Genomic DNA, 19,603 nt, shown 5'->3' on the forward strand with positions numbered 1-19,603 from the left:
AAAGGCCCTTGCTTTAATTGTGGGAAAGCCGGTCACTACAAACCGGATTGTCCATACCTTAAGAAGGAAAAAGAGAAGAACCAAAGCAAAGGTCATAACAAATCTAAGAGAGCCTACATAGCATGGGAAAGTGATTCATCTAGTGAAAGCTCATCAAGCAATGAAGAAAAATCAGCAAACCTATGTTTTATGGCTCATCAACACAAGAAAAAGAAAGTTGTAAGTCATCTTAAACCTGAACTCGTAGATAAGGTATCTCATTCTCAACTAAAACTTGCTTTTGAAGAATTACATAGAGATGCAATTAAAGCTTTCAAACTTTTGGCCTCAAATAAGAAAATCTTTTCATATCTTGAATCAAAAGTTGAGAAAACCGAAAAGGATATGGAAGCTTTAAAACAATCTATGCTAGACATTCAAAAGGATAAAGTTGAAATAGATCCTACATCATGGTTTGGTTGTGAGACATGTCACATTTGGCAAAAAGAAGTAAGAGATCTAAAAGCCAAGTTAGACAAGGCTCTACAACCAAAAGTGACTTTTGCGGTTGATCCAAATAAGTTCAAAAGATCGTATACTCCTTTATATAGTAAATACACTTTTGTACCAAAAGTATCAACTAGCAAAACAGCATATTCTCATCATATTACCTGTCATTATTGTTGCAAAAAGGGACATACCATTGAAAAATGCAAATTTAGGAGAATTTTAGTTCCTAAAGGAGTATTTCAATGGGTGCCTAAGTGCAACAACCTCTGTACTCACCACCTAGGACCCAATGAAGATTGGGGACCTTCTATTCTAAATTAATTTTTGCAGGAAAAGTGTCTTGACATCGCCGAAAGGTGATGATCCCTTGATAGCTGATGCTCAAAACACATAAAGGAAGACATATCACTCTTGGTATGTCATCTATGAAGACAGCAATCGAAGAACTATACTTGGCAAAGAAAATGTAGGTGACCTGGCCACCACTAATGTATAAGATACATCACAAATACAAGTTAACCCGAAAAACACAAAGGTCGCATTACTTGATGTGCTATTGGCAAGTTGCATTGCAAGGAAATTTAAACCTATTCTAAGCAGAATAATGTTTGGGACCCTGTCCCGCATCCTGGAGAACATCAAGTAATCGATACTAGATGAGTTTTTCGCAAAATCAAGACAATTCATCATCAAATCTAGGAGTATGGCACACTGACAAGAGGATTCCACACAATGATGACAAAACACCTACATATTGAGAAAGCGGTAACATGTTTATTGTTCACTTCCAAAAAATTTATTGATACTATAATATGCTATCAATTAACATGCTTATAGTGACTTCATATATGTTTATCTATATATCTCAATTACATATATATGTCTATCATCTCCATTCATAACATATCATGTTTTGGGCATACAAGCAAGTAACTAAGCATAAATGCATCATTTAGTAACATCCCTAAGGCATTTCAAACATTTGAAGCAACTTAGGTCGACCTAACCTGCATCTGAGTCGACCTACAGAAGAAAACTTTCAGCAGAAACCAAAAATGCCCAGTTACGTCGACCTACCCTCTTTTTAGGTCGACCTAATATGCAATTTTTTAAAGGCTTCTCTGTTAGGTCGACCCAGCCTTCATTTAGGTCGACCTACTGCGTCAAAAATTTCCAAATTTGGGTATGTTGGTCGACCCGACCCATCCCCATTCATTCATAATCATTCCTCTTTTCTTTCCCACTCATTCTCACATCATTGTGTACGACCAACCCTAATTCCTCAAACCCAAAGGTTGTCAAAAATCATCCCTCTCACACAAATCATCAGCAAGAATGCCTCCAAAATCAAGAAAGGGAAAGGAAATCGCATCTGGATTATCCTCTCAACTGGTAAGTGTTGTAGCCCTTATTCATCCTGATTGCAAAGAAAATTTTGAAAAATGGCAAATGAAAAGGAAGGTAGTCAAGCAATATATCTATAATCAACATGTTGCTAAGCACATGCACATTCCTGATGTTGTCAGTCTTGTTCAGCATCAAAATGTTCACCCCCTTTTGGAGTGTGCCACACCGTATTGTGAAAACACTGTTAGGGCTTTCTATGCAGGGTTCACAAGAGAGGAAGGTTGTAATTTTAGGTTTAAGATGGGGTCGAGATCCCATATTGTTGACAAACGAGCCTGGATAAGTATCTTTGGTCTTACACTCTTAGGAGATGAAGTTCGTATAGAAGACGGTGACTTTCCGGCCAACTATGATCATGTCGCCTACATGAAATCTATTCTCAAAGACCCTGCCGTCTTTGACAAGCAAAATGAATCCATCACAGCCGATCACCTAAAAAGAGATCCTAGGCTCCTCAACTGGATTATCTCAAGAGTCATTCGACCACGAGCAGGCGGATTCTCAAGGATTGAACGAAATAAGGTTGTGTTAATGTACCTGATTCAAAACAGGACACGTGTGCACTGGCCACACTTTCTAACTGCCAAGTTTGAAGAGGTAAAGCAGAAGACTACTGCTCTATACTATGGCTCAATCATTCAAACAATCATGAACCATTTCGGCATGAAACTCGATGGATTGTCCTACATTCACATGAAACAGAATCAAGACTTCTCCCAAACAACCTTAACCCTCATGGGATACCATTGGGATCCAAATAAGAAAACCTACTATCTCATTCAAAAGGGAACCGGAAAGATCATCTATAACTATCATGATCCTACGGAATTTGGTCACATTACAGGGAATGAAGAAGAAGGAAATGATCAAGAAATAGCAAATGATGAGGATCACACCATGGAAGATGTAGCTCATGACACGGACTCAAATTGGCAATATGTACCTCCTCAAGAGGAAGAAATTCCTTGGGGATACACGGATCCACCTCCGCCGGATCAGTCCAACATCATCTCCATGCTTGAAAATATGCAACTCCTACAGCAACAACACTTTGACACACAGCAGCTTCAGTTCCAGAACATGCAACAACTTCAACAAGATCGATATGACGAACAACAACGTCAATATCAATCTCTATACAGCCTGGTTCAAGACCACAAAAATGACTTTGAGACGTTTGCATCAAACTCTACTCTAAGACAGAATCAGCTTGAGGAGACTGCACTGAATCGTCATGCAAATATAAGTCAAAGCTTCAATACTCTAAACCACTCCGTGCTTGATCTGTTGGAACAAGTTGAAGAGGATCGTCCTCATACATTTCAAAGAGGAAGAGGAATAAGGGGCAGGCGTTAGGATGCATTCTCCATCATATCATCATATTATTACATTTCATTTCATTATCCTTATGTTATGTTCTTACATATTGTCGTACTGTGTTTTTTTTTAATCTCTTGGATTATCATGTATGTTAAAGTGTACCCTTAAACATGTTTGATTCTCATGGTTTCGCTATCTACATTTTATCTATTACTATGAATGCTGGTATTGTTATCTATGTTTCTCTCGTTATTCTTCTGTTTTTCTTGTATCTCTTTTGATGTTGTCAAAGGGGGAGATAGATGCTGAGTGTACGGGGGAGCTCAGCTGAGTGAATAGATGCTGAGTGTACGGGGGAGCTTTTACTACTCATTGCCAAAGATTCCACTATCGGTTTGCCATCATCAAAAAGGGGGAGTATGTGAATACAAGATCACACTCACAAAGATGTTTTTGATTCATGGCAAACTCAACAAGCATACAAGCAACAAGGCACAAGCAGAAGAACTCAAAAGAAAAGCAAGCATTGGTCATTTATGACAGAGCAGGTCGACCTACTATGCATATAGGTCGACTCAACACAAGCAAAACAAGAAAAATGCAGAAAAGCAGCAGCTAGGTCGACCTACTGTCAACCCAGGTCGACCTAAAATGGAGAAAATCTCATACACTTCTGCTAGGTCGATCCACACATCAACTAGGTCGACCTAATCTGAGGAAATGTCCCCAAAACGCATCTGAAGTGGATTTTGGTCGACCTACTCCTTTAACAGGTCGACCTAAGTGGGAACAAATAACATCCAAAGGATATGCAGCTCTGTTAGGTCGACCTAAGCACCACAAGAGGTCGACCTATCTGATCAAAAAGAATATGCAGCTCTGTTAGGTCGACCTAAGCATCACAAGAGGTCGACCTATCTGATCAAATATGCCAAAATTTCTGGTTTTCTCTGCTCCAACTGATAAGCTCTCATATATATTGTCCAAGGTTCAATTATTGAAAAAAACACCAACGACTGAAAGATACACAAAGGCTTCTCATCTTCGTTCTTCGTCATCTCCAACACAATTACACATAATCATTTTTGCGTTGAGGGTTAGTGATCGAGTTCGATAACGTCCATGGAACGAAATTGAAGATTCCTAGTGGGTGAAGATTTGTGGGGTTTTTGGTGAATAAAATCCGAGGGTTTTGTCCTCCAAGATAGGTGTTTCTTGGGGGTTTTTATCAAGAGGTTTCATCGAGGATCCATCTGAGTGTGAAGATTGAAGAACAAGGGTTCAAGGCAATTCAAGACACTGCAGAAAAGGGATCAAGTGAAGCTCTTGGATCACCTTGATCTGGTTCAAGATTAAGGGGGAAGAAGATTCAAAGGATCGACAAATTCGGTTTATTGTTTATCGCTTTTTTTTCTTCTTTGTATAAACTGCTTTCAACATTAATGGAAGATTTCCCAATTTCAATTTGGAATTGGGGGAAGACGTAGTCGTAGCGAGGACGATCGACGAACTGCCTGAACAAATATCGTGTTCTTGTCGCTTTTATCTTTTCATTTACGTTCTGTTCATATGTGGTCATAATTGCAAAATTGATTAACGATTCAAGTGTTAAAATTGTGAATTAAAGTTCTACATAAACATCACAATTCACCACATCTTGAATCATCATCAATTTGAACATTATCACCAAGTGTTTGTCTTTTTGCTTATTCCATTATTACTGCATTGCAAACCAAAGTTTGTCAATTTAGAAGGTAATTGGTTTTCAGCTGTGAAACGTATTGATTCGATAACATATCACTTCATCGTTAATCTCAATTATCTTGTAGTTTTGTCACATATACGACCCTTGCAATAACGGTCCGGAATAGACGCAAGTCGATTCAGAACCGCTTTCGCTTTAGTTCGAAATAATTCTGAAAAACTCTGTGAGATCTATTCACCCCCCCTCTAGATCCTCAAGCCAGCGTCTAACAAACTTCATTCAAAGAAATCAACATGTGTTATCCTGCTCAAGCTACCAACAATGTTGAGAATCCAAATGTTATTGTACAGGATGTTGTGGTGCAAAACCAGCCTGAGCCTGAAGATGTTGTTGTAGATGGTGTTGTGGTGCAAAACCTGCATTAGATTCAAGATGTTGTTGAATAGGTGTTGTGTTTAGACTAATGAGAGCTCTCAGGGTGAAAAGAAGAAGAAGAAGAAGAAGAAGAAGAAGAAGAAGAAGAAGAAGAAGAAGAAGAGGAGGAAGAAGGTTGAGGCAAATAATTAATGTTTTTCGATTCTGGTGATGATGATGAGGCCGACTATGATTGGTCTAATTTTATCTCAGCGAGAGAGTTTAGATATGATTATGGTTTTGGATTATGTAATGACAGTTTATGTAATAAAGTTTTAATCTTGTTATCAACTTAAACTATCAGCTTAAACTACAAATTAGAAAACTAATAAACATATAATTGTAATTGAAAATTCAACCGTTTGCGATGAACTTATTCGTAAGAAACCGTCTTTTATTGCATTATTGTCAAGTTCACTGCATCTTCAATTATTACATTTCATAACAAATTAAATATTAAACATAAAGCAAATAAGAATCGGTGTAAAATTTTCAAATTTCAAACCCTACTTCAACTATTATATTTCATAACAAAGTAAATATTAAACATGAAGAGATAAGAAAACACAAAAACTTTAAATTTTCATAAAATCTCTCTGACTTGAGTTTGTTCTTCAAATTCTTGTTCTTCTTTTTTTGAATTTTCATACATAACCTTCAAACAGCCCGTAGCTTCCAAATTTGACTTCATATTACTTTCATCTTCATTTCCTAATTTTTCTCTCATATCTTCATCCCATATGAACAAATTAATGTTTCATCATTCCTCCAAAATGGACATCTCCAAAAAAGCCTTCCTTTATTATGTCCATTCTTGCATTGGTACAAAACCATATGACTATCACAACCACAAAAATTTCCAGATATAGATTTTTCAATGGAAGAAGACATAGTAAAGCCTTTGGATAAGTTTATCTTCAAATGCGACAATTGAAACAAAACTGAACAACAACAATGAGTATGAGTGTTTTTGTCTTCTTTTCGACGATGTCGACGGCGTTGGTATTAGGGTTTGTTTCTTTTTTCAGTGAAAAAAATGAATACTTAGTGTTTAACATATATAAAGAAGCGTCGGTGTGTAACAGCGGTTTTATAAAGGAGCCGTAGTGATATACCTATTATTTTGTAATTAAATATAAATAAAATTGAATAGGCATGCATTAAGGTAAAATGGATTAACTATTTGAGGAACGTGAGGATCGAATCTAGGAAAGTTGGGTTTATATATATATATATATATATATATATATATATATATATATATATATATATATATATATATATATATATATATATATATATATATATATATATATATATATATATATCATCACGGTTAGGTAATTAATCGTAATTTTAACCATAAAAATAATAAAAATAATTGTTAATACATGAGTTTAGAAGTGTCACTACGATTTTGAGGCAAACCGTGATGACATTAACGTTGTTGTTTTCGCGTTTTGTAATAGTGATTGACAAATAGATACATTAAAAAGATGGGAAAAGATATTCTTACACCAAAATTTAACACTACACCGTATAGTTGTACACAATACCTACCAATTCTATTTTTTTAATAATTTAAATTTTTTGGTTTATGTGTGCAAAAACAAATTTCCCTTGCTGTTTCATACGGTGTACTAGTATAGGTGTATGAAAAAGGTGTAAAAGTAGCACACCTCTAAAAAGATATAACATTCATAGCGATTCTGCAACTCATTCATATAACTTGTTATATTAACTCACTACAAAAAGATATAACATTACATTAAAAACATTGCATTTAGCCCCTAAAAAAGAAGGCTAAACGAAGGACTCGGACTATAATCTCTCTCTATATATCATCTCATAATTACCTCATAACCAAAACTGGTAATTAATTTATTAAGTGGCTGTGTGTGCCTTATGAGTTGATGAAATTAAACCCAAAGAGCTCCAGCTTTTTTAAGCATTGGAATCAGAGTGCGGTTAAGGTGAAGACTCATTACTTGATTGGCTCCACCAACAAGCTCGCCACCAATGAAAACAGTTGGAACAGATGGAGAAGAACCAAGTCTTGAAAGTGCTTGTTCAATCTCTCTCCCTCTTTGTATCTCATCAAGTTCATAAACAGCTGGATTCACACCAAAGTCACAAAAAAGTGTCTTTATGGTATGACTCATGCAACATGAACTCTTGCTGAATATCACCACTGGTCTCTCTGAAACCATCTTTGTCACTCTCTCCATTGTGATAAGAATGTTGATAGGTAAGGAATGTGTGTAGTTTTAATTGAAGTTTTTGTATGGGATGTGTTGATGAGATAAGCTAAATGCGGCATCCATTATATAGAGGTTTTAAAGGGAATAAATTAAGCCTTGTTGGGAAATAAAAACGGAGAAAAATAATTAATATTCTATTAGATATTTGGGTCGCTTTCAAAATCGTTGAAAGTGAATGATCAACTAAGTTTGCTTTTCTACTTCTACAAAGCGATTCTTTATCCATGCATCTGATGCATGCATACGGAGACAAATCACGACAAGTCCTTAGTGTACGTTTTGTTTTTTTCCATGATTGCATATATGCATTGCAAATATACGAAGACTTCCATTTGGGAATAATAGTAAATTCGATTATAGACTATACAGTGTTATACTTATATTTTTTATTTAATTTAATTGTTACTTTTTATTAGGAAGCTTTTTATTTTTACTAGTACTGAAATTTATATATTCCTTATCTATCTTCGAGCATCTGCTGCGTTGTTGGATTTATCCAATTGGTACCTCTATTTTTCACAACAAGGATTCGCATCATATTCTAGAAAAGGAAATAAGATTAAAGCTGAGTGGGTACAACAAGAATTTTAACAATATATTATTCTTTATGACCACTAGGCTATTTTTTATTTTTAATAAAACAACTTGTATTAACTTAAAAATATAGCAAAAAGAACAAGGCGATCGCTAGGATCCAGCCCTCACAAAAGACAAAAAGAAAAAACACATGAAACCAAATTAAGCAAGCATAATCCAGCTATGTGTTTTCTAGGTCTCCATCCCTTCCCTTTGGTGGAGGAGATTATCCAATCTAATTCTCTTTCCCACTCCAGAAGAATTCTCTTGATATAGATCCACTCAAGGATCTTAGCCCGGATATTCTTAAAGTCAAAGCATTCATAAAACTTATGATTCATAGTTTCATCAGCAGAACAAAAACAACATGTATTGTTAATTTTATTAATAATAATAATAATTTAATATGAATTTCCATGTTTTTTTTTGAAAAGCAAATATAAAACATGCAAAGGTCAATAGTATAAATGAATAGGCCAATAAAGGTACAAGAGATATCGAAACATTCAACAAGAGAGAAACAGAAAGAAAAACGACTATACAACACAATCACTAATACAAATACCAAAATTGAATCACCAATACAAAAAAGAAGAAAAAACTATGGAGGCAAAAACAATAGCACCAAAAGAATAGTACGAGCTAGAACTTCCAAACCAAGAACCAGCGAAAACACCAACCAATCTCTACCGAAGAAAAAAGAACACACCAAGAGGAGACTGAAGAGACTCGTGTCGCTATTGGCTCAGATACTAGATAATGATCTCAAGTCATGCCAAGGAAGCACATGAGTACCCCATATATCTACCAAGATACAATTTCCAAGTCAAAAGAAGACTCACGTCTTCCATGTCTTTCATAGTCACTAATTTACTTGAGAATACTATATCATGCCAAATTATAAGACACCAACTCCTTAACCTAGAAGGATCATTAAGAGGGAAAAATATCCAAAAAAGAGTCAGGGAATCCCTGGGTAAAACTACAAACTAACCCAACCATCTAAAAATCATGTATCAAATAGATAACATTATGTCAAAAGTTACAAAAAGATGAGCTGACGACTCTAGGATTCTTGAGTAAAAAATACAAGAGACGCCCATCTTTTGAGTAAATCATCTTTGGTAGGAATCCTATCCTGCAAGAGTTGTTAGGAGAAAATAATTACATTAGAGGGAGCCCATATACTTCATATGTTAGAAAGGACCAAGTCTACTAATGAGACCTGGAGATCGCTAGGAAACTCATGGTAAGAAGAAAAGAGTATGCAGAGGCCACCTAGTAACAATTATCTTTAGAGTGGAGCCACCACTATTTATCAGGCAGGGGGTGGAGTAAAGTTCTTGGAGGCTAAGAGAATATCAACTATTAACACATGTTCACGCTAAAAAAGACGGGCTCTTCTCCACTTAAAATCCCAAATCCCAGACTGGCTCCCATAAACCAACCTCCCCCTCGTAACAATCCTTCTGCTCAAAGATAGAAAGAAGCTAAGGGAACCTCGCTCTAAAGGAAATAGCCCTGACCCAAATATTACTCCAGAATGAACTAAGGATATCGGATCCAACTTTCCTAACAACACTATCCTAAAATCAATTTAAGGGGCCATCCCCTTTACCACATAGGAGACCCACCTCTCTCCGCCAAGGAAACAAGGTGCAAAGACAAGTAGCTATACCTCCTAAGACAGAAGAAGTTTGAATAACTACATATCTAGCAGAGTGGATATCCCTCTAGATACCTGAAACACCCGAAATAAACCACCACCTATACTAATCCAACATGGTCAGATTAACTAGATGAAGGTCACAAACACCTAAGCCGCCAAACCTCTTGGGCTTTAAAAAATTAGACCATCTAACCCAAGCGATCTTAGAAACCGCTCTAAAACCACACCCCATAAAAACCTTCTTTAAATTTTCAAAATCTTCCTCCAAACCTCAACATGCATCATTAAAAAAGACAAAAAGTATGATATGAACAATATTGAGAGCAAAATTGAGAAGATTCACCCGTCCTCCCAAGGACATATACATATGCCTCCGAGAGTGAAATTTCCTAGTGATAATGCAAACTAAAGGTTCCCACGTAAAAGACAAACAAGAATTCACCCCCACCGAAATGTGGAACCATGTGCTTACAGTTACGGGTATAATAAAGAATTGATCCAGGATGATAAAGTTCATGGATAGCAAGAACAACCACTTAGCTTTGACGATAACATGGTTTTAATGATGATAACACCTGAAGTAGTGACAACTTGAAGTGGTTTTGATGATAAAAACACATAAAGTAAAGAAATTACTAAAGCTATCTCAAGAAGTCAAAGATGCACAAGGTGGTTCATCAAGATCAAGATATCCTTCTGAATCAAACTAAAGCTTGCTCAAATAAGGAATTAGGGTTTATGATAACCAATGATATCTTCATAATTCTTTGATGATGGTGATTAACTTAAGTATATCTCAAGCCTCATCCAATAGAATATTCAAATGATGTGATTACATCATTGGCATATCCTGCATGGGAACTTGAAAGCTTTAGATTGTGAATGGGCGAAAGTTTTAAAGCTTGCCTGATTGTGTTCGACTGGGTGATCAATATATTGTAAAGACACAAGGGTGTTTCTAAAAGTAGTATGGTTAAATAACACATGCTCATACAAACTATTTTTGAAGCCTCTATTTTTTAATTAAAATCACCTAAAATGTATTTAGAGCCTAGCCAATTTACTATGAATTTGTTCAATAGATTAAAAGACTTTTTGTAACTATTTAATCGATTAAATAAGTATCCCAATCTGTTAGATAACATATATTTTAGTGTATAATTGATTGTGACCACATCTTAATGAAAGGTAACAACTCTCTATCAAAACATGCCAATTTGGTCAACAATAATTGATTATTGCAAGTACTTAATTAATTAGCTAATCGATTAGGTCATTTATTTGGCCCATATGAAGTATTTTACCATGATTAGTTTTTCTATTGAGTAAATCATTCTTCCATAGGAAATGATTATTTTAGTTTAGAGATAAACCATTGTAAATGCTCTTCCGGGGATAATAAAAGTCTATTTTATCCGTGAAATTTGTTGTTAAAGAAAACCTCTCTTTTGGGTACGTGAAGAATAATCAGATAAAATTCTTCACAAAGGTAATTGAGTTTAACCCGGTCAAAAGCTTTATTAGTTCGAGATCAACCTGGTATAAAATCTCACTCTGGTTTCTAAGTTCATTCTGCTTAAAACAAAGTAGGTTCGAGATCAGCCAGGTAAAAATCTTGGTTTGGTTCGTGGACAGCCTATGTAAAACCTTGGTTTGGTTTGGAGGATAACTAACTCAAAAGTCCATCTTGGTTCGAGATCAGCCTATGCAAAATCTAAATTTGGCTTTAAGACTAACTGCTCGAAGCTCTATTTGTTGAATGGGTTGAAGACTAACCACTTCAAACCTCGGTTCATTGTTTGGTTGGAAGTTAGTCAATTTAAAACTTCGTCTTGGTTTGAGATCAGCCTGTTCAAAATCATTGTTTGGCGTGAAGACTAACCGCTTCAAGCCGTGTTTTTTGTTTGTTTGAAGACTAACTACTTCAAGTTGTGTTTGTTGTTTGTTTTAGATACTAATGGCTTCAAGCACTGAGGAGGCTGAATTGTAAAAACAAAATCGATTGGAAAACCTTTTCTCTTCAAATTTCAAATCAAATTTGATAGAAAATTAGCCTCCAAGTTAATCAAATATTCACATTAAAGGAAATTTCACAAAATTCTTGAAACTTTAATGACATAATCGATAGAGCCTTAACCAAATCGATTGGAAAAGAAATTTTGGGAAGTTTTACACTCCTAAAATCACCAGAAGCTACACTCTAAATAGGTAATCCTTTCTCATTCTTTTGCATCTCTTATGTTCTTTCTCTCTAGTTATGTGTGAGATTATTCCTTCAAATACTCCATCATCATTAACATGGCTCCTATGAGGCTGAGATTTGCCTTTAGCCCTCTCATTGATGATATCACATCTCAATAATAAGAAGGAAGATTATTCCAGGACTTCAAAAATAAGAGCTTCTTGAGAATTCATACTTTGAATTTAGGTGTCTCTAAGGAATCCGAACTCTTCAAGATCTTTAAAGAATTAAAATTTTCCACATTCCTCAATTGACCCCAAGAAAGGTGTATCCATCATTTGTCAAGATGTTCTTTTCAAATATCTACTTCATTGATGGAATAGCTTACATTGAAGTAAGAAAACACAATATATCTTTATTTCTGGAAGAATTTGCAATCATCTTGTATCTTCCCATAAAGGTCTTATCTTTAAGCTAGAAGAACAAGGTGACAACTTCAACTTCAACGATGTTTCATCCTCGCTTATGAAAATCTCAACATCTTTGGTGTTCTCTCCTTTCACTATAGACTATATTCTCCTCAACATTCGACTGATCCATTATGTGGCCAATCACATACTCTTTCCAAGGAAAAGAAATTTTAGTCACCTAATCAATTTTGATGTCGAAACTATATGGATGACTGCAAACATAATCAAAAAAACTAGGTAAATGAAGTAATCCAATACATGTTAGGAAGCAAGATAAACGGAATGTGCCTACCATATAGTAATCTGGTCTCAAAATTCTTGGAACACACCGACTTCAACTTTAGGAATGAAGAATATGAAAAAAAAAATGTGACAAAACTAGAGGAAGCGACTCTAGCAACAATGAGGTAAGAATTCATTACTGGAAAAGTAATTGAAAGACCCTTCAAAGAAAAGAATATCATAAGATCAAGAAGTACATCTGAACCTAGAGGATTTCGACTATGACATCACTGTTGTTTCCCTCCGCTGAAGATGTTCTCAAGGAAATAATCAAGAGATAAAAGAGGGAAAATGCAAAAAATCAACTTTATGGCCTTTAACTTTGATCAATACCTAACGCATATACCTCCAAGGATGTTCAATGACGATGATGAGGATAGTGAAAAGTAGTCTCACCTATTTCTGTTTTAGTCTTTAAATGTTTCTACTTTTTAGTTTTTTCATTGTATTAATTCATGAAATTTTCCTGCTTTTTGTACTTTGAATTCAAGTATAATTTGAATCAATAAAATGTGAGCTTTTCCCTTTTAAAATTCCTATGTGACTATGTGCTGGCATATTAAAATTTTCCCCTTCATCTTTACCCTCCTTTTTTATTATAAAAAAGGGGGAGAAGTATAATCTTAAGAGGAGTAAAGTATACTCTCTACTCATTTTAGGGGGAGTTTAAACACCCCATGTTTATCCATCCATTGTTTCTTTTACCACCTTCCGAGAGATGCGTTGTTATCATTAAAAAAATGTGGAATAATGTGCTTGCAGGTTTAATAAATAAATGATCGAAACTAAATCAATTCATGCATATCATGGTTTGGTTTTGATGATGACAACTTGTGGAGATACAATATGAAATTAAAGCATAAAGACAAGCAAGCATGTCAAGCGATCAAAGATGCACATCATAGTTTAGTCAAATTCTTCCTCGAAATAAAGCCGACGAGTAAGGTTTCAATGATCACTATTGGTATCCTCTAATAATAACGTCTGACTTGAAGATATCTAAAGCCTCGTCTCCAAGAAGACTCAAAAAGTGTTTATATGATTGGAGTATTTGGAAAAATCTTGAAGCTTCAGAGTGTGAAAGAAAAGAAGCGTGTAAGCTCACCTGATAATTTTTAATTGATTACTATTTTGTTAAAACACAAGGGAAATTTCGTAAATTATTATGGGTAAATCATACACTCACTAAAAATATTTTTAAAGCTTTTTTTTCTCAATGAAAATAACCTACTAATTTTTTTGAGCCTAGCCAGATAAATTAGAAACTGCCAAAAGATTATGACATGTATTTTGAATTGTCCAATCAATCGGAGCATATAACCAATCGATTGGATAAGGTAAAATTGAGTATATAATTGATTGCGACATTGTTTTAATGAAGGTAAATTCACCAAGAGCTATTTACTCCTCTTGAGTGAATATTTCTTCCTTAGGAAGTGTTTATTTGGGTTCGAAACTAAGCTTGTTAAAAGTTTTATTTTGGGAATTTAGCATTAAGTCTATGTTTGGTTTGTGGGTTTATCCACTAGAGGATAAGCTTTCTATTCGGGTTCTGGAAGAATAAATAGAGAAAAATATTCACCTCACTTCTTGAGCTCATCCGGGTATAAAACCTCAATTGGTTTGAGATCAGCCTGGTGTCAAGTCTCACTTGGTTCGTGGCCAGCCTATGTAAAACCTAGGATCGATTTAAAGGATAATCAATTCAAATCCCCCCATTGTTTCGAGATAAGTCCGTATAAAATCTTAGTTTAGCTTGGGGACTAATCGCTCGAAGATTAAGTCGTTTTTGGAAGGAAGACAAACCGCTTCAGGCTATTGTTCAGTTTTTGGTTGGAAGTAAACCTGGAACTTCATTTTCCTTGTACACAGGGGTTCGTAAGCTTAACCTGCTAAAAGCTCATAAGAATTATTGGATACTCTCAAGATCAAGTTTTAGGGGGAGGATTAAGTCACTTATTTTAGACCGAACATCTATAAATCACAGTGTCATCTCTTTTCCCTTATCTATTTACTTTCCATAATTTTTTTACTTTGTTTTTTTGCTGCAATATTCAAACTTTTTCTTGAAAATAATTTTAAACTCTTAAACTAAAGACAATTTATTTTAAACTGTCATTTTTCAAACCCCCACAGTTCATCCCCTTCTTATGTGTTGAGTCCCATGTTCAACAATACATGCTTAGACACTAGTAAATTCAAATATTTGTAATGTCAGTGTAATTTGTTTGAAATCTAGAAAAAAAATTAATCAACACCTGGAAAAAAATTTGTCGAGAGCACTTTGGCAGCTTAATCCGTTGATGCTGAGAAAGAATAATTTATACCACTTTCTTTCACTCAACGAGCAGCAAAGACTAAGAAAATGGATGAGGCAGATAAGAACAATAAAATATTTGATATATTCAAGAAGTTGGAAGTAAATATTCCACATCTTTAAGCAATTAAACAAGTTCTAAGATATGCCAAATTTCTCAAATATTTGTGCACACGCAAGAAAAGGATGAAAGGGAATGAAAGAGTCAACACGGGGCACAATGTTTCTACCCTAATTCAGCCCATTCCTCCAAAATGAAAATGCCTAAGAATGTTTTACTTTCCATGTCTCATAGGTGATGGTAAATTTGAAAATGTCATGTTAGATCTAGGTGTTTCCATTATGTTATGCCGACATCTGTTTTTAACATTAACACTTTTTCTCTTGGACCTTTACATAATACAGATGTTACCAATTAGATGCCAAATAGAAGTAGTATTTCCCTAACTAGATTAGTGGACAACATAGTTGTTAGAGTTAATGACATGATATTTCATGTGGATTTTTATATTCTAAACAGGTAGTGAGAGACAAAGTCCATCAAGAAGAGTATCATTTTAGGCAGGTTGTTCTTGGAAAATGCTAAAATAAAATTTGATGTTAATGTTGAAACTCTTTCCATAAAATTTGGTGATAGAAGTGTAAGATTTAACATCTTTGATGGTATGAAACACCTCATGGAAGAGTGTTATCTTTTTCAATAAAATTGCTTGCTGATTTTGTTGATGTAAGATATCTTGATTTAATTTTTGTTGATTTTCCTTCTTTGTTCGATTTTAATTACACTTAAACTTGCAAGTATTAAGGAAACACAAGAAGGCAATTGGATGGACCTTGGATGATATTCTTGGATTTAGCCCACAAATGTGTATGCATAACCCATTGATTTTGGATGTTATGAATAAAAAGTTGACAAAACTCTTGCAACTTGATATCGTATACCATGTCTTTGATTGTAATTGGGTAAGTCCAATATAAATGGTCCTAAAAATTTGGACAAATATATAGTGGTTAAAAATGAGAATGATGAATTTATTCTCATTAGAGTGCAAAATAATTGAAGGGTATGCATTAACTATAGGATACTAACTCGAGCGACTAGGAATGATCATTTTCCTTTACCATTTGTTACACTACTACAAAAAGTACCTTTAATCATTATTGGGAGAAGGATTCCACCACATATGGTAATTCATGGTAACGAAAGGTGTGGTAGTAAATGTGCTACTTTCCACTACGAGTTAAGGATTGTGGTGAAAAATTGGATAGCACACTACATTTCACCACAGTTCCAAATTCCCATTGTGGTGAAATGTACTAAGCCTACTTTTCACAAAGGTTGGAAGTTCCAACCGTCTTGAAAAGTCAAACAGCTTAATTTTCATTTTCGCCACATGTTTTTGCTGACTACATTGAGAACTTCCATCACAATATTAAATATTAAATATTTCTAAAACAACAACAAGAACAAGAACAATTAACAAGAACAAGAACTACAAGAAGAACAAGAACAACAACAAGACCAACAACAACAACAACAACCACAAAAACGACAAAAACAATAATAACAACAACAACAAATAATAACAACAACAACAACAACAACAAAACAAAATTAATAAAATTGTTAAACATTAAATCTTAACAATAATGACAACATCAACAGAAAACAAAATCATTAGAATCGTTAAGCATTAAATCTCAATAACAACAACAATAAAAAAAATCAATAGAATCGTTAAAAATTAAATCTCAACAACAACAATAGCAAAAACAACATTAAGAAATAACATCAACAACCAAAATAAAATCAATAAAATTATTAAACATTAAATCTCAACAACAACAATAACAACAATAATAACACTAAACATTTTAAGTAACACAACAACAACTAATATTGCTAACTTTAATACATGTTTTTCTTGCCTTGTTCAAGTTGGAGAATAGACGATGGAATTCTGAAACTCGTTAATAAAAGAAATGATATTTTCAAGTTTTGTTTAAATAAGAAATGATGTTTTCGAGTTTGCTTTAATATAGAAATAGAGTTTCGAAAATGGAAGATGACGTTTGGCGGTAGAAGATGAGGTTCGTCTAAGTTCATTTAGGGAAAAAGTGAATGAACATGGAGCGTTATATATCTTGAAAAAATAAAAACTAGGAAGACGCTTCTTTATTTTTAATTTTAAAATAGAAAAATAGGAAGGTGCCACTTTTCAGCACAGTTGGAATTTTACTAAGATTCGAACCTATGACCATGCGCCACTTTTCACCACGAATATTGGAAGTTCCAACCGTTTTAAAATTTGACATAAAAATAAGTAAATAACAAAACGGCTGGTGTTGAGATTCAAACTCATGACCTGGCGTCACCTTACATCATAGTTGAAAACTTTGACCGTGGTAAAAAGTGTTAAAAATGAAACTGGAAAAAAGTGCTTAAATGAATATATTTTACCACTGCGGACACAGTGACCGAGGTGAAAGTGCGGTGCGAAATATACATTTTGTAGTAGCGTTATCAGATGCTCTGACAGTTGGTTGGTAAGTTACAGTATTGTTACCTTGATAGTTTTTCAGGTTATTTTCAAATCCATATTCCACCAGAGGACCAAGAAAAGACATTTGGTCTGTACAATGCCGTAACACTTTCCAACGATGTATGATTAGTATTTTTGTTGGTTTTATCTAAAATTATATTGAAGTGTTTATTGATTATTTTACTATGTATGATTCCTCATTTGATGCATGTTTGAATAATTTGGATAAAGTTTTACAGGGATGCGTTGAAGCTAACCTTATTTTGAATTATAAAAAATGTCATTTTATGATTAAACATAACATTGTTTTAGGAAATGTGGTCTCTAAAAAAGGAATAAAGGTGGACTCTATAAAGATTAATGTAATAATTTTTTATTTTTCTTCGTTCTTTCATGAGTCATGAAGGTTTTTATCAATGTTTTAAAAATCAAAACGGAGAAAGAACCGTTAAAAGATGTGGGTCATGGTTCAATCGGTTCAACTGGTTCAATCGTGATTGAACCGTATATTAAATTTAAACTAAAAAATATATAAACAAACTTATTAAATAAGAAGAATGCAATGTAAGACCCAATAACAAATCATAGAATTAGTTAAGGACCAATATGTATATTATGATTGATACAAATCATAAAATTAATTAAGGACCAATCGATTCAACCTACCGGATCAATCCGAATTTTAAAACATTGGTTTTTATAGGATTTTATAGGGGCTTTATCAAAGATTTCAACTGCCTTCAAGTTTGTTGCAAAAGGATGTAATTTTCACCTTTAACAACCAATGTAAAAAGACGTTTGATTTCTTGAAAAAAGTGTTGACTTCTACTCCCATCAATCAACCATCGATTGGATCAGCACATTTAAAATAATGACTGATACATCTAACTATGCACTTTAAGATGTCCTTGCACATAGAGTTGGCAAGATTACCCTTGTTATTTATTATTCTTCAAAAAACTTTAGATTTTGTAGTCAAATTATACTACTATTACCAGAAAAAAGAAGAAGAAAAATTAGCTATTGTGTTCTCTTGATATGTATTAATCATATTTGCTATCAAAACTTTTAAAACATGCAGTGTTCTGCAATTCATCTATATATAATTTTCTATAATACCTATCAAAAAGATAACATTACATACATCAGAAAACATTACATTGAAACCCTAATAAAAAAAGGCTAAACGATAGACTTAGACCCCTATTATTGTTGCATAGTTACATATAGTGCAGTGGCGGTGTAGAAGATAATTGTCCTTAAACAGCACCCAAGTCTATGAATTAAGTTAAGCTTATTAATTACTATATTCAATTACTGTTTGCTTTGTGCTTGATAAGTTAATGAGACTAAACCCAAAGAGCTCCAGCTTTTTTAAGCATTGGAATCAAAGTGCGGTTAAGGTGAAGACTCATGACTTGATTAGCTCCACCAATAAGCTCACCACCAATGAAAACAGTTGGAACAGATGGAGAAGAACCAAGTCTTGAAAGTGCTTGTTCAATCTCTCTCCCTCTTTGTATCTCATCAAGTTCATAAATAGCTGCATTCACACCAAAGTTACAAAAAAGTGTCTTTATTGTATGACTCATGCAACATGAACTCTTGCTGAATATCACCACTGGCCTTTCTGAAACCATCTTTGTTACTCTCTCCATATTGTGATACAAATGTTGATAGGTAAGGAATGTGTGTAGTTTTAATTGAAGTTTTTGTATGAGGTGTGTTGTTGAGATAAGTTAAACGTGGCATGCTTTATATAGAGGTTTTTTAAAGGGAATAAATTAAGCTCTGTTGGGAAATAAAAACAAAGAAAAAGTGAAGAATCTTTTTCTGTAAGATGTTTGGGTCGTTTTCAAAGAAGTTGAACTTGAAAGTGATCGATCAATTAAGTTTGCGTTTTTACTTCTACAAAAAGTGATTCTTTATTCATCCATTGATTGCATGCATGCATGCGGAAATAAACCA

General features: G+C 34.2%; 2 protein-coding genes across 2 annotated transcripts; both read right to left on the reverse strand.

The window, feature by feature from the left end:
* Positions 1 to 6,941: 6,941 nt before the first annotated feature.
* LOC131603212 (monothiol glutaredoxin-S2-like) lies at positions 6,942 to 7,618 on the reverse strand. The gene has a single exon (XM_058875499.1). It carries the CDS (start codon positions 7,561 to 7,563, stop codon positions 7,255 to 7,257), a length of 309 nt encoding a protein of 102 aa, XP_058731482.1. The 5' UTR covers positions 7,564 to 7,618; the 3' UTR covers positions 6,942 to 7,254.
* Positions 7,619 to 18,701: 11,083 nt separating this feature from the next.
* LOC131603218 (monothiol glutaredoxin-S2-like) lies at positions 18,702 to 19,351 on the reverse strand. The gene has a single exon (XM_058875508.1). It carries the CDS (start codon positions 19,291 to 19,293, stop codon positions 18,985 to 18,987), a length of 309 nt encoding a protein of 102 aa, XP_058731491.1. The 5' UTR covers positions 19,294 to 19,351; the 3' UTR covers positions 18,702 to 18,984.
* Positions 19,352 to 19,603: the final 252 nt, after the last annotated feature.

The sequence above is a fragment of the Vicia villosa genome, linkage group LG1 (assembly GCF_029867415.1).
Source record: "Vicia villosa cultivar HV-30 ecotype Madison, WI linkage group LG1, Vvil1.0, whole genome shotgun sequence".
NCBI classification, from domain to species: Eukaryota; Viridiplantae; Streptophyta; class Magnoliopsida; order Fabales; family Fabaceae; genus Vicia; species Vicia villosa.

Bases quoted from the DNA above. Each gene is read 5' to 3' on its own strand.
- LOC131603218 (XM_058875508.1), bottom strand. From the start codon at position 19,293: ATGGAGAGAGTAACAAAGATGGTTTCAGAAAGGCCAGTGGTGATATTC.
- LOC131603212 (XM_058875499.1), bottom strand. From the start codon at position 7,563: ATGGAGAGAGTGACAAAGATGGTTTCAGAGAGACCAGTGGTGATATTC.